At 33.3% G+C, this 14,399-nt stretch overlaps 2 protein-coding genes across 5 annotated transcripts; both read left to right on the top strand.

The window, feature by feature from the left end:
- Positions 1-228: 228 nt before the first annotated feature.
- Positions 229-10,479, top strand: LOC107486198 (F-box/kelch-repeat protein At3g06240-like). Of its 4 annotated transcripts, none has more exons than XR_008008374.1 (2): positions 229-1,656; positions 10,289-10,479. XR_008008374.1 is itself a non-coding variant. In XM_052260859.1 (2 exons), exons 1-2 carry the CDS (start codon positions 240-242, stop codon positions 10,300-10,302), a joined length of 1,176 nt encoding a protein of 391 aa, XP_052116819.1. In that variant the 5' UTR covers positions 229-239; the 3' UTR covers positions 10,303-10,479. The 4 variants fall into 4 exon arrangements, 3 of the variants coding, with proteins under 3 accessions (XP_052116819.1, XP_052116820.1, XP_015962242.2); XM_052260859.1 differs by having other exon boundaries at positions 229-1,401; XM_052260860.1 differs by lacking the exon at positions 10,289-10,479 and adding an exon at positions 3,548-3,830 and having other exon boundaries at positions 229-1,401.
- Positions 10,480-13,713: 3,234 nt separating this feature from the next.
- On the top strand, positions 13,714-14,193 carry LOC127746720 (F-box protein CPR1-like). The gene has a single exon (XM_052260740.1). It carries the CDS (start codon positions 13,714-13,716, stop codon positions 14,191-14,193), a length of 480 nt encoding a protein of 159 aa, XP_052116700.1.
- The last annotated feature ends 206 nt before the right edge of the window (positions 14,194-14,399 follow it).

Genomic DNA, 14,399 nt, shown 5'->3' with positions numbered 1-14,399 from the left:
AAATCCAAAAATACTATATATAATTTTTTTTTAAAAATAAATTAAACTTTTTTTATTAATTTAAAAAAATTACATTTTGTTTTTCAATAGCCAATCCAAAACTGACCCTTCCCTCCCCTTATTTTTTATGTTTTCAAAGCAATTTCAAGTCCCTATATGAATTGCGAAAATCTTTTTCGCAGCAATCCAAGCATGGATAAGAAGCAGCAGCAGGGAACAAATCAAAAGAGCACTCGGCCATGGAAAAGAAGAAGAATGACAAGAGTAAGAGCATTCACGACATCCTCCCTCTTGAGCTTATTCACAGAATTCTACTGCGGGTGCCGATCAGACATCTCGCTCGCCTCAGGTGCGTTTCCAAGCTGTGGTGCTCTCTAATTTCTGATCCTGACTTTGCGGAATTTCATTTTCACCACTCTCCCGCTGCCACCAACGCATGCTTCTTCATAGAAAACCCCACTATAGCTTACTTGGTTTACTTAGACGACAATGATGCATCACAAAAAGAGGTGCGTCCCCCTTTCAAGAAGAATCCACCTTATGATTTTGCGGTCTTGGGATCCTGCAGAGGCTTTATTCTCTTGGATCGACACCCACATTTTGTTATGGTATGGAACCCACTTACTGGATTCAGCAAAAGAATATCCTATTCTCATATTGTTCCTTGCCGTAAGTACCGTGACTTTAGGCTTACCTACAGTGCGCGTCTGCATGGATTTGGTTATGATGCATCACAGGATGATTACTTACTTCTTGTAGCTTGGAGCGATTGCGGAGGACAATATCATTTGGATTGCTTTTCCTTGAGAACCAATTCATGGATTAATCTTGATGTTGCACTTCCCAAACCCTTGGGTGTTTTTGACAGCTTTTCTTGTGGGTTGTTCATGAACGGTGCTATTCATTGGCTGCCTTTCTCTCTTACAGCTCTTACATCTTACAGGGATGCTATTCTTATATTTGATATGAAGGAGAGGACTTTCTCAAGGATACCTGGGCCGGAACAACCTATAATGAGTGCATGCTCCTATCCAAGACTCGCCCTTCTAGGAGGCTGCCTAGCCTTGTATTATCGCAATAATGATAGCTGTAACACTCACATATGGGTGATGAAAGAATATAAAGTGCACTCATATTGGACTCTCTATCAAATTCCTTACAAATTCTTTCGGCCATTGTGCTTATCCAGTAATGGTGATATTATTGGAAGAGGTTATACTTCGAATTATAAAGTAGGGTACTTCATTTATAATGTCAGACAAGACCTGCTCAAGCATCTTAAAAATCTTTGTTGTCCACTTCCCATCCATCAAGCCGATACTATGTATACAGAGAGTCTCTTGCCACTCCCGAGTGACATTAAGGATAATGATAATAAGGAGAAGGAGGAGGAGGAAAATGGTATGTAAACTATTCTCCTATGCTTTGCACCAATCTATTCCTGTTAGTTTTCATTGCATTGTGATTAATAAAAATGTAATGAGCAATATGCATTTTGCATCAAGTTCCAATCAAATGTGACTTGTATATGGATGGTGAAATTTGATTTTATCAATGCTTAGGGAATCATTGATCACGGTCTTGGTTCCTAAAGTCTGGTCTTGTGGTGAGGGGTTTTAACTTTTAAGTTATTTCTTTTTTCATGTGTAATGCAAGGTGATCTTTTCTGAAGGCCATAGCCATCAGAATAAAAAAGATGTCAAACAAGGAAAGGGAATTTGGAGAGATTGACTGAACAACTGAGACACTTAATTCTATTGTAAATAAAGTGTAGGATTGACAAGTTGAGATGGAAGAAGCATCTAGAGAATTTTATTTTATTTTGCTTTTACTTTAGAGTCTGATTTCCTTTCCAACTATGAATGTCAAAAACTGAAACATTTGAAAGTGCAAATAGAGTTTCTTCTAGTTAAATTCAATGTTTTTTATTAAATGTTATACTAAAATCTCTTATTTTATCTGCTTTATCTTTATTCACATCAGTATGAGATTTAACATATAAACCAATTGTTAATTTTTCAGTTCAGTTTGGTCTTTAGTAGTAAGCATTTCATTATTTTCTTTGTTGGGATATTTGTATTTGCCCGTTTAAATTCTTCATTGTTCATATGGCATGTGCTCGTAAGTCTTTTTTTTATGGTAGGTTGATTAATTGAACCACGTTAAGTTTTCTATTTTCACCCTATTTTTTGTTGTATCTGCTAATGAAACCCTATAGCATGTTGATACAATTGCTGTATTGATGTAACTTTTCTATTTTTATGTATATCTTTCAATTTGATTTTATTCAGGTACTTCCTAGTTTTAAGATTAGCTTTTAGATATATTTTTAAACTGAGGTGTGGAGACTAAGAACAGTCCTGTGTTCTTTACTCTTCTTTGCCCTGTTTTTTTTTCCGACTTCTATAAAAATATCATAGCAAATGAAGACTTAACTTGCTAGCTTCCTTTTTCTTGTAACCCCTTTCTGAATGTATAACAGAAGATGGAAGTTATTGTACTTAGGGGAAAAAAAGGGATGGCTGAGATTCATGAGCAGAACTAGATACAAATAAATGTTTAAGACCAAATGTTAAATATGCCTTTCTTAATAACAAGGATAATTTTATATTTGATGATTCTTCAATTTTCTTGTTGGCCGATTAAGATTATATGGATCAAGAGCATGGAGCTATCATTGTTAATTTGTTATATCTAGTTTAAGGGCTTCATACTATGATGAAAAAGTCAAGCATGTCATTCTGGTGTTGAAGAGTTAGAGATGAGGTGATGAGTGCTGAAATGTTCCAGAAAAATAATATCTCGGACTATGCCGTTAAGTGCTTAATTTACACTTTATTGGCTTGTTTAATTTAACATGTGTTTTATCTTCACCTTTCTTCCACAGAAAGCAACTAATAGAATTTTGTGGTGAACCTAGAGCACAGTTCCCATCCATGTATAAGTGCTCAATGAATACGTTTTTGCTTGTTTTGTTTATTTATTATGGATATTCCTTCATTTCACTTTGAAACTGTTATGGCAGTGTCCAGAAAAAGCTACCCATATAAAAAAAAGATCATGCTTTAATCCACACTATTTAATACTTTGTCCAAAGTGCAACATGGAGGAATACTTTGAAACAGGTCTATTTTATATGTTTGAGAGTTTAGATTAATGAAGAGTAAACGATTTTGATGACCTAATACTTTATTCAGTGCAGCAAAAGACAGAGAAAAAACTTGTAGCAAAATAAGAAAACAGCTATATCTACCACCAACACAAAATTACTTAACTACAACAAAACCAGAAATTCCAATATGAACAACTAGTTATTCTCAAATGCACTTATTTTGGCTGGAAATTTTGCCTGCATCTCTCAGGAACCTAGACATAGGAGTATCTTATTTTTGGCTACTTCGGTAATTTTTTATTTGGTTGTATAGGTGTAACACTAGTCAGTAGTCATTGTATGGTATTGTATGCTATGTCAATAACTCAATACTATAATTAAGAGTAAAGATTCAATTCGACTTTTGTCTACAATTATTCAATTTTTTTATTTTAGGATAATGTGACCCTTCTGTTAAAATATCGCACCCACTCATGCGTTCCTCTTCAGAAAAGACTTGACGGAAGCTTAGGTTGTTCACCTAGAAGAAGTATTCAATGGTGACAATTACCAAGTAAAAGAGGTATCTTTCCCTTTCAAGAAGAAGCAATGTTCTGAGTTTTGTGTCTTGGGGTCCTGCAGAGGGTTTCTTCTCTTAAGCCGACGGGCACATTTTTTTGTTGTATGGAACCCACTCACTGGATTCAGCAAAAGAATATCTTGCTCTTGTATTGTTCATCGTAGTGAGCAGAGGTACGTTAAGTTTCCTGGTGATGCGAATCTGTATGGATTTGGTTATGACGCATCACGGGATAATTACTTAGTTGTTGTAGCTTGGTTAGATGGCTGTGGCAACTACCAACACTTAGATTGCTTGTCCTTGACAACCAATTCATGGATTAATCTTGATGTTGCACTCCCCAAACCACTGGGTAGTATAGGGTGCCGACCTCGTGGGTTGTATTGAATGGCTCTATTCATTGGTTGTTTTTCTCTCTTGAAGGTGATTTGAAGGAAAGAAGCTTCTCAAAAATATCTTTTCCTGAACAACTCATAATGGGTCGTCCTGGCAGATTTGTCATACTAGGAGGGTGCCTAGCCTTCTATTCTCATGACTATTTTGGACATAAAACAGACATATGGGTGATGAAAGAATACAAAGTGCAGTCATCTTGGACTTTGTATGCGATTCCTGGTTTAGAGTTTGATCCTCTATGCTTATCCAATGGTAGTGACATTATTGGAGTAGATCCTTTCGGGGTATCTATTCCGGTTGGATCCATAAAGCTTGTCAAATATAATATCAGAGAAGAGCTGCTCCAACATTTTACATGTCCTCATCATCTTGGACACCATGCTTACAACTTTGCAAGTTGCAGTTATACAGAGAGTCCTTGGTGCTCCCTAGTGATAGTAAGCATAAGGATAAGAAGAAGAATGTTATTTAACTATTCTGCTATGCTTTGCACTAGATTATTCCTGTTAGTTTTTTAACTTTGCGATTAATGTAGAAGTACTGAGCAAGATGCATTGTGCATCAAGTTGCATTCAGATCTGAGTTTTGACTATCCATGGTGAAACTTGATTTATCAAGTGCTTGGGGAATCATTAATCACTGTCTTGCTTTCTAGAGTCTAGTCTTGTGGTGAGGTTTTAGGGTTTAGCTCTTTTTTATTTCTTAAGTTGTGACCTTTAACATGAAAAGCTTATACATGCTTTGTTATTGTGATGATTGCTATAGATAAATATACTTTTCTCATTGATTTGATTGTATACTTTCAGTTACGATGTTAGCTTTGGCAATGCCACAAATATTTTTTAGCTGATGTGTATCCTTATAATGTTAGGCACATCATAATGAAATTAAACTCATCAGATGTATATTATTGTCATACAAGTAATCAATATGAGACTGATAAAACCGTTAGGCAAAAAAGCATTGGTAATTAACCAAGAATTGATTTAGAGGCTGAGGTGATTACTTGAAATAGGTGTTACAAATGCATTGAATTCTCTTAAAATTCTACTTTTTTTACAAACAAGATCAACAGAACTCATTATATCCGTTTAACCTTGCTTATGCTTATGACTTGGTGATGACAAAATGCTAAAGGAATCATTCATGTTGGAAAGCTTTTAGGATGAATACAACTTGATGCCATGAATTATTCATCGACCACCGGACCTACAAATACAAGTAAAAAGGCTTTAGATTGGGAGGTGCTTGGATGAAATGTATAAGCAAATTTTTTCTTATACAGAATACATCAAACATTCAAACACATTATCAACAAAAGATCACTCTTTGATATGAAATTTTTAAATGTAATAACTTTATTATGCGTTAAGAGTGTGCAATGAGGGATTGAGTATTGTGTATTTTGGACTTAATTATCTGTACATAAAGTATAAAAAATTGACTGTCTTGATTATATAGGCTTTTACATCTTTTATAGTTGTGTTACAAATTTTACATTGTAAACTATGTTGTGGACACTAATACTAGTTTTGTGTCTGTGTTTCTTTCCTCTTTTTTTAGTCCTTTATCTAAGTATGATAACAAAAAAATACTAATTAACTTGATATCTCCTGTTTTCTCTTCATTTGGTTGTTTAATAGCTAAAAATGAGGCAATGAATGCTTTAATGTTACGGAACAAACATATTCAGTCTACTGCCTCAGCATTTCCTTTTGGGATTTATAGTAGATTAAGCATCAAGTAAACTTGGCTATGCAAAACTTAAGATGTTTTATTTTGTCAACTACATAGACAAACTATACACTTTTCTTGGTAATCTTGCTGTTAGCGCGGTTGGTTTTAGGCAGTTGTCTAGCAAATTATGCCAAACCCAGACAGAAAAAATTACAAACGATGAGAACTGTTATATATTGGTATAGGTAATTTTTTGCATACAAAATGTAGTGAAACAAAAGACAACTTAAAAAATGAGAAAATAAATCTATCGTTGTTCATAAATTAATTACAAATTGTTTATTCAAATGCTTTTATTTGATAGATTTTTTGTATAAATATTTTGATGTTAATTGCAAGATATTTTATGGAAGATAAAAGTAGAAAATAATAGATAAGATGGAGGAGAAACTAAGCTTATGGAAGTCAAAGGTGCTAAACAAAACGGGAGGGCTAATGCTTATCAAAATTGTTTTAAATAGCTTACCGGTATATTACTTAAACTTGTATAAGATGTAGAAGGCTATTGCTGAAAAATTGATTTCATTACAGAGAAAATTTTTGTGGAGTAAAAAGGACAGTAGTAATGGCATAGCTTTGGTTAGATGGAAAGTGGCTCAGGCTCTAAAAAAAAGCTAGGTGGTTTAGGTGGTTGAGATGCGATGATCTGAAATATAGCACTCTTGTTTAAATGGTAGTGAAGGTTTTCAAAGGAAGAATGTCCATTGTGGAAGAAGGTGGTATGCTCCTGTAATAATCTCAATCCTAATGAGCTACTATCCACCCAGACATTACCTACTAAAAGAGGATCATGAAATGATATCTGTAAGTTACAGATTAAGAAGTAACATGTAAGAGATAAGATAATCACTAGACTCACCATGGAGCTTGGTGATGGTAGAAGAACCCGTTTCTGGGAGGATGTTTGGCTATGTTGTGGTGCTCTAAAGAATAGGTTTCCAAGGCTATTCTTGGTTTCAATCCAAAATGGATCAGTCATTGGGGACTGTGGGTTCTGAAATGGGTTAGAGTGGATTTGAAACTTCTAATGGAGGCGTGAGCTATTTCAATGGGAGTTGGAACTTGTGAATCAGTTGCATGACGCTCTGAGGCTGGTTAAACCAGCGGCTGACAGAGATGATAGGCTTGTATGGAAGTTTGATAGACAATGTGTTTTTTCTACTAACTCATTTGTGCAGGTATTGTAGGAGGAAACACTCTCGGAGGACATAACAAGTTATAGCTTCACCAAGACTATTTGGAAAGGCTTAATTCCTCCGAGAGTGGAGTTGTTTCCTTGGTTTGTCTTGATTAGCAGGGTGAATACGAAAGAAAGATTGTGTCGGTTTGGGATAATTAATCGGAAAGATAATATGTGTGCTCTATGTAAAAAGGATGTTGAAAATGTTCATCACTTATTTCTTGGATGTGAATTTATTTGACAAGTTTAGTGCGGATGGTTAGTTCATCTTGGCAGGAAATGGTCGTTTCTTGGTACTGTGAAGGAACATTTTTAAAGTTGGACAAATGCAACTGGTAGAAAGGAGGAGTGCAGAAATTAGTTCATTTGCTATTTTTCGATAGTTTGGAACGTTTGGCTGGAAAGGAATAGGAGGATATTTCAAAAAAAAGAAAAAGGCTTAGTTACCAGGAGTGGAGGTATAAAGATCCCTTGTGTTGTTGATGGCTTTGTCGAAGATGATAATGGAATTTGTTTTATTCTGTAAGCTACTAGCTGTTTACTGTTTGTGTTACTTTATTTTTGACACTGCTTCTTGCTCCACCTTAGTGTTGAGCTCTTTTATTTAAAAAAAAAATAAAAATAGAAAATATTGAATAAATAATTAGAATGTGAAAGTAAAAAATATATTGAATAAAAAGATTTAAACGAGTGATATATTAATGAACTAAAAGGAATATTGAATTAATGTTGTTGAGATCTTCGGTTGAAGTTTTTTAAAATTTAAATTTCTTAGAAAAATTAAAGGTGTCTTTGATCTATTATTTTCTGTTTTTATTTTTAATATTTTATGTTTTTTAAATTTTATAATTTTCATTTTTTTATAAAATTTAAAAAAACAAAAAATAGCGAAAATAAAAACGTAAACCAAACAAACCTAAACTTTCTATTTTCTTCTCCTTGAGTGTGGGGCGGACATCTCTTTTTCTTATACATCTTGGTATATGACCTTCTTGTTAGGAGAATTTTATATTGATTCATTTACTCAATTTTCTTGTTGGCTAGTCTAAGATATAGGATTCAAATTAATATAGCATGAAAAAGAGTATTTTGATGCAAGTGTCGGACATTTTATGTGTGGGTTTAAGAGCTATATGCCTATATATGAGAATGAGATAGTGAATTTAAAAACATTTCAGTATATGAAAATTGAAGAGGTAAAATTGGCCCTGCTTTTGCCAGAAAACTTCATCAAAGAACGTCATAGGCATATATATCTCACCTTGCTTATACATATCACTCACTATTGAGAAAATGCATATATGTCTCGTCTTGCATGAAGAAATTGTCGTTTTTGCTTATGACTTTTCACTTCAAACTTCAAAGTACTCAAATCTTCCTAAATCAGTTTGGTATTTTTTTTCTTTTTTACTTTTCTTTTCCCCCTTGGTTTGAAGTTTGAACTAAACAGAGGCATGTGCACTAGTGGAAATAACAGGTATTGTTGAATTCATTTAGCTCTATGTCACATCTAAATAGTTAAGGTTAACATTTCTAAGTACTATTTTTTCTTCAGTAGTTATCAAATTTCAAAAAGAAATGCTTTACCATTTTATACAACTACAAATTAAATCTAAAAATACTATATTTAATTTTTTTTAAATAAATTAAACTTTTTTATTAAATTTTAAAAAAAATTACTTTTTGTTTTTGAATAGCCAATCTAAGTCACCAAAAAAAATTCGTAGTCACCAAAAAAAAAAGAATAGCCAATCTAAAACTCCCTTCCCTTCCCTTAGTATTATGTTTTCAAAGCAATTTCAAGTCCCTATATGAATTGCGGAAATCTCAGCAATCCAAGCATGGATAAGAAGCAGCAACTGAAGCACACAGGGAATTAACCAAACAAACCAAAAGAGCAATCGGCCATGGAGAAGAAGAAGAATGACAAGAGCAAGAGCATTCACGACAACCTCCCTCTTGACCTGATTCAGAGAATTCTACTGCGGGTGCCGATCAGACATCTCGCTCGCCTCAGGTGCGTTTCCAAGCTCTGGTGCTCTCTAATTTCTGATCCTGACTTTGCGGAATTGCATTTTCACCAATCTCCCACAGCCACCAACGCATGCTTCTTCATGGAAAACCCCACTATGGCTTACTTGGTTTACTTAGACGACAATGATGCATCACAAAAAGAGGTGTGTCCCCCTTTCAAAAAGAAACCACCTTATGATTTTGCGGTCTTGGGATCCTGCAGAGGCTTTATTCTCTTGGATCAACACCCACATTTTCTTGTGGTATGGAACCCACTGACTGGATTCAGCAAAAGAATATCCTATTCTCATATTGTTCCTTGTCGTAAGTACCTTGACTTTAGGCTTACCTACAGTGCGCGTCTGCATGGATTTGGTTATGATGCATCACAGGATGATTACTTAGTTGTTATAGCTTGGAGGGATTGGGAAATACAATATCATTTGGAGTGCTTGTCCTTGAGAACCAATTCATGGATTAATCTTGATGTTGCAATCCCCAAACCCTTGGGTGTTTTTGATAGCTTTTCTTGTGGGTTGTTCTTGAAAGGTGCTATTCATTGGCTGCCTTTCACTCTTACAGCTTACAGGGATGCTATTCTTATCTTTGATATGAAGGAGAGGACTTTCTCAAGGATATCTGGGCCGGAACAACCTGTAATGAGTGCATGCTCCTATCGAAGACTCGCCCTACTAGGAGGCTGCCTAGCCTTGTATTATCGCAATTATGATAGCTGTAATACTCACATATGGGTGATGAAAGAATATAAGGTGCACTCATCAAATTCCTTACAAAGTTTTTCGGCCATTGTGCTTATCCAGTAAAGGTGATATTATTGGAAGAGGTTATACTTCGGACGATAAAGTAGGGTACTTCATATATAATGTTAGAGAAGACATGCTCAAACATTTTAAAAATCTTTGTTGTCCATTTCCCATCCATCAAGCCGATACTATGTATACAGAGTCTCTCTTGCCACTCCCGAGTGACATTAAGGATAAGGATAACAATAAGAATGAGGAGCAGGAAAACGGTATGTAAACTATTCTCCTATGCTTTGCACCAATCTATTCCTGTTAGTTTTCATTGCATTGTGATTAATAAAAATGTAGTGAGCAATTTGCATTTTGCATCAAGTTCCAATCAAATGTGACTTTTGTATATGGATGGTGAAATTTGAATTTATCAATGCTTAGGGAATCATTGATCACGGTCTTGGTTCCTAAAGTCTGGTCTTGTGGTGAGGGGTTTTAACTTTTTAAGTTATTTCTTTTTTCATGTGTAGTGCAAGGTGATCTTTTCTGAAGGCCATAGCCATCAGAATAAAAAAGATGTCAAACAAGGAGAGAGAATTTGGAGAGATTGACTGAACTACTGAGACACTTAATTCTATTGTAAATAAAGTGTAGGATTGACAAGTTGAGTTGGAAGAAGCATCTAGAGAATTTTATTTTATTTTGCTTTTACTTTAGAGTATGATTTCCTTTCTAACTATGAATGTCAAAAACTGAAACATTTGAAAGTGCAAATAGAGTTTCTTCTAGTTAAATTCAATGTTTTTTATTAAATGTTATACTAAAATCTCTTATATTATCTGCTTTATCTTTATTCACATCAGTATGAGATTTAACATATAAACCAATTGTTAATTTTTCAGTTCAGTTTGGTCTTTATTAGTAAGTATTTCATTATTTTCTTTGTTGGGATTACAGTTGGGATATTTGTATTTGCCACTTAAATTCTTCATTGAATATGGCATGTGCTCGTAAGTCTTTTTTTTAATGGTAGATTAATTAATTGAACCACGTTTAAGTTTTCTATTTTCACCTTATTTTTTGTTGTATCTGGTAATGAAACCCTATAGCATGTTGATACATTTGCTATATTGATGTAACTTTCATATTTTTATGTATATCTTTCAATTTGATTTTATTCAGGTACTTCCTAGTTTTAAGATTAGCTTTTAGATATATTTTTAAACTGAGGTGTGGAGACTAAGAACAGTCCTGTGTTCTTTACTCTTCTTTGCCCTGTTTTTTTTTCGACTTCTATAAAAATATCATAGCAAATGAAGACTTAACTTGCTAGCTTCCTTTTTCTTGTAACCCCCTTCTGAATTTGTAACAGAAGATGGAATTTATTGTACTCTGAAATTAATAGGGAAAAAAAAAGGGATGGCTGAGATTCATGAGCAGAATTAGATACAAATAAATGTTTAAGACCAAAATTTAAAATATGCCTTTCTAAATAGCAATGATAATTTTATATTTGATGATTCTTCAATTTTCTTGTTGGCCGTTTAAGATTATATAGATCAAGAGCATGGAGATATCATTGTTAATTTGTTATATCTAGTTTAAGGTCTTCATATTATGATGAAAAAGTCAAGCATGTTATTCTGGTGTTGAAGAGTTAGAGATGAGGTGATGAATGCTGAAATGTTCCAGAAAAATAATATCTCGGACTATGCCGTTAAGTGCTTAATTTACACTTTATTTGCTTGTTTAATTTAACATGTGTTTTATCTTCACCTTTCTTCCACAGAAAGCGACTAACAGAATTTTGTGGTGAACCTAGAGCACAGTCCCATCCATGTATAAGTGCTCAATGAATACGGTTTTGCTTGTTTTGTTTATTTATTATGGATATTCCTTCATTTCACTTTGAAACTGTTATGGCGGTGTCCAGAAAAAGCTACCCATATAAAAAAAAGATCATGCTTTAATCCACACTATTTAATACTTTGTCCAAAGTGTAACATGGAGGAATCCTTTGAAACAGGTCTATTTTATATGTCTGATAGTTTAGATTAATGAAGAGTAAACGATTTTGATGACCTAATACTTTATTCGGTGCAGCAAAAGACAGAAAAAACGTGTAGCAAAATAAGAAAACAGCCATATCTACCACCATCACAAAATTACTTAACTACAACAAAACCAGAAATTCCAATATGAACAAATGCACTTATTCTCAAATGCACTTATTTTGGCTGGTAATTTTGCCTGCATCTCTCAGGAACCTAGACATAGGAGTATCTTATTTTTGGCTACTTCGGTAGTTTTTTATTTGGTTGTTTAGGTGTAACACTAGTAAGTAGTCATTGTATGGTATTGTATGCTATGTCAAATTGTCAATAACTAAATACTATAATTAAGAGTAAAGATTCAATTAGGCTTTTGTCTATAATTACTCAACTTTTTTATTTTAGGACAATGTGACCCTCGTGTTAAAATATTGGTTAAATAATAATAAAATTAGTTTTATAGGAATTTTATTTGTAATTTGTGAGGAGTTTTAAATTCCACAAAATTCTTTCAACAATATTTCCAACTATGATCATTACTATTACTATCTTTTTCATCCTTATCATTATCACTTCTATCTCTAATTCTCTATCATTTCTATTCAACTAACTTTATCACCATCGTTATCTCCTCTATGGTCACCATCACCAATACAAATATTATCAATATTAATGTTATCTAATTTCATTTCTTATTCGATGCTATTTTTTTAAAAGGTCTTTGTACTGTAATGATTTTTTTTATGTGACATCATTTCAATCAATGGTCTTCCACCGGTGAAAGAATTTTTCAAAAATAAACTTATTAATAGTTTGTGCGAGTTTAAGACTGCACAAAATATAATTAAAAATTCTTCACAAAACTAATATTTTTTACTAATTAATAATTTTTTTTAACAGAGGAATCATATGGTATAAAATAAAAAGATTGAGAGTTAAAGTGTCTCCTTTTTTTATTTTGAATAAGAGGCACTTGTTATTTGTAAAAATGGACAAAAATTGGGTTGGGTCTTTATCCCTAGTTAACTACCAAATCATTTATCATATAATGTATATTTTTATACATATTATTTTCATATTTTACACATTATTTTCGTGTATATTTTAGTTTTATGTCATGGTAAATTTTAAAATATTACATTTAACTTTAATTTTATAATATTTTAGAATGTTTGAGAATATTTTAGATGGTTTTAGAATGTTTTAGAATATTTTAGAAGGTATCAAAAGACTCTAAAAAATCTTAAAAAACTCTAAAAAAGATACATAATTTTAAAAGCGTGTAGCTATATATAACAATATGAAAAATAGTGTGGAAGTGGAATAATCTAAAAATATTTAGAAAAATATAGTAGGTGAGATATTTGTAATAAAAGTTCTAGACACTTAGGTCCAGTTTGGATAACTAACTTAATTAAGCTCCTTTTGATAAAATAACTTAAACAATAAATGACTCTGTTCAAAGTAACTTATAAATAAGTTATTTTGTGTTGGGATTTTTAACTCTAAAAGTGCTTATTTTATACAAATGTGATGAAAATTAGAAGTATTATGAGAGAAGTCATTTTTTTAACTTCTCCATAAACTCTTAAATAGCTTCTTAAAAAGTTGTAATTTGATTTTAAAAATTGCACCAGACATTAATAAGTCAAAAGTAAAAAAAAGTTACTTTTAAAGTTTTTAAATGGGCCTTAATCTAGACTATTGATTAATTTAATCTTAATCGTTTATTAAGGAAGTGAATGACTATAAAATTTGTGTGTAAATTATTTATAACAAACACTTCATTAATAAAATATTATTTTCACTAAAGCTTTTTTATCTCTAGGGTTTCTTAGTCTTCTCCCTAAATATTGAGGATTAGATTTTCTTAGTTAACTCAAAAAGTTGAGTAAGTGCAGTGATCGATCATGGAGAAGAAGCAGAAGAGCATTAACGACATTCTTCCTCTTGACCTGATTCAGAGAATCTTACTGAGGATTCCGGTCAAACATCTCGGCCGCCTCAAGTGCGTTTCGAAGCTTTGGCACTCTCTTATTTCCGATCCAGACTTTGCGGAATCGCATCTTCACCTCTCTTTTGCACCCACCCATGCGTGCATCTACATAAAAAACTCCACGGAAGCTTACCTTGTTCACCTAGATGAAGCATTTAATGGCGACAATTACCAAGTAAAAGAGCTATCTTTCCCTTTCAAGAAGAAGCCAATTTCTGAGTTTCGTGTGATGGGATCCTGCAGAGGTTTTGTTCTCTTACACCAAGAGCCATACTATTTTGTAGTATGGAACCCACTCACCGGATTCAGCAATATTGTTCATCGTAGTATGGGCAGGTCCTCTTATTTTCTCGATAATGCGATTCTATCCATTGGTCGTCTTCCTCTGGTATGAATGAAGCTCTTCTTGTATTTGATTTGAAGGAAAGAAGTTTCTCAAAGATATCTCTGCCTGAACAACTCATAATGCGTGGTCCTACCACATTTGTCATACTAGGAGGGTGTCTAGCCTTGTATTGTCATTACTATCGTGAACGTAAAACACACATATGGGTGATGAAAGAATACAAAGTTCACTCATCTTGGACTTTGTATGTCATT

This window comes from Arachis duranensis, chromosome 4 (genome assembly GCF_000817695.3).
Source record: "Arachis duranensis cultivar V14167 chromosome 4, aradu.V14167.gnm2.J7QH, whole genome shotgun sequence".
In the NCBI taxonomy this organism is placed as follows: domain Eukaryota; kingdom Viridiplantae; phylum Streptophyta; class Magnoliopsida; order Fabales; family Fabaceae; genus Arachis; species Arachis duranensis.
Note: the sequence above shows the minus strand (reverse complement) of the source record. Positions and strands in the feature narration are given on the sequence as shown.

What these genes read in the sequence shown, in the direction of transcription:
- LOC107486198 (XM_052260859.1), top strand. Translation starts at nt 240, where the DNA reads ATGGAAAAGAAGAAGAATGACAAGAGTAAGAGCATTCACGACATCCTC.
- LOC127746720 (XM_052260740.1), top strand. Translation starts at nt 13,714, where the DNA reads ATGGAGAAGAAGCAGAAGAGCATTAACGACATTCTTCCTCTTGACCTG.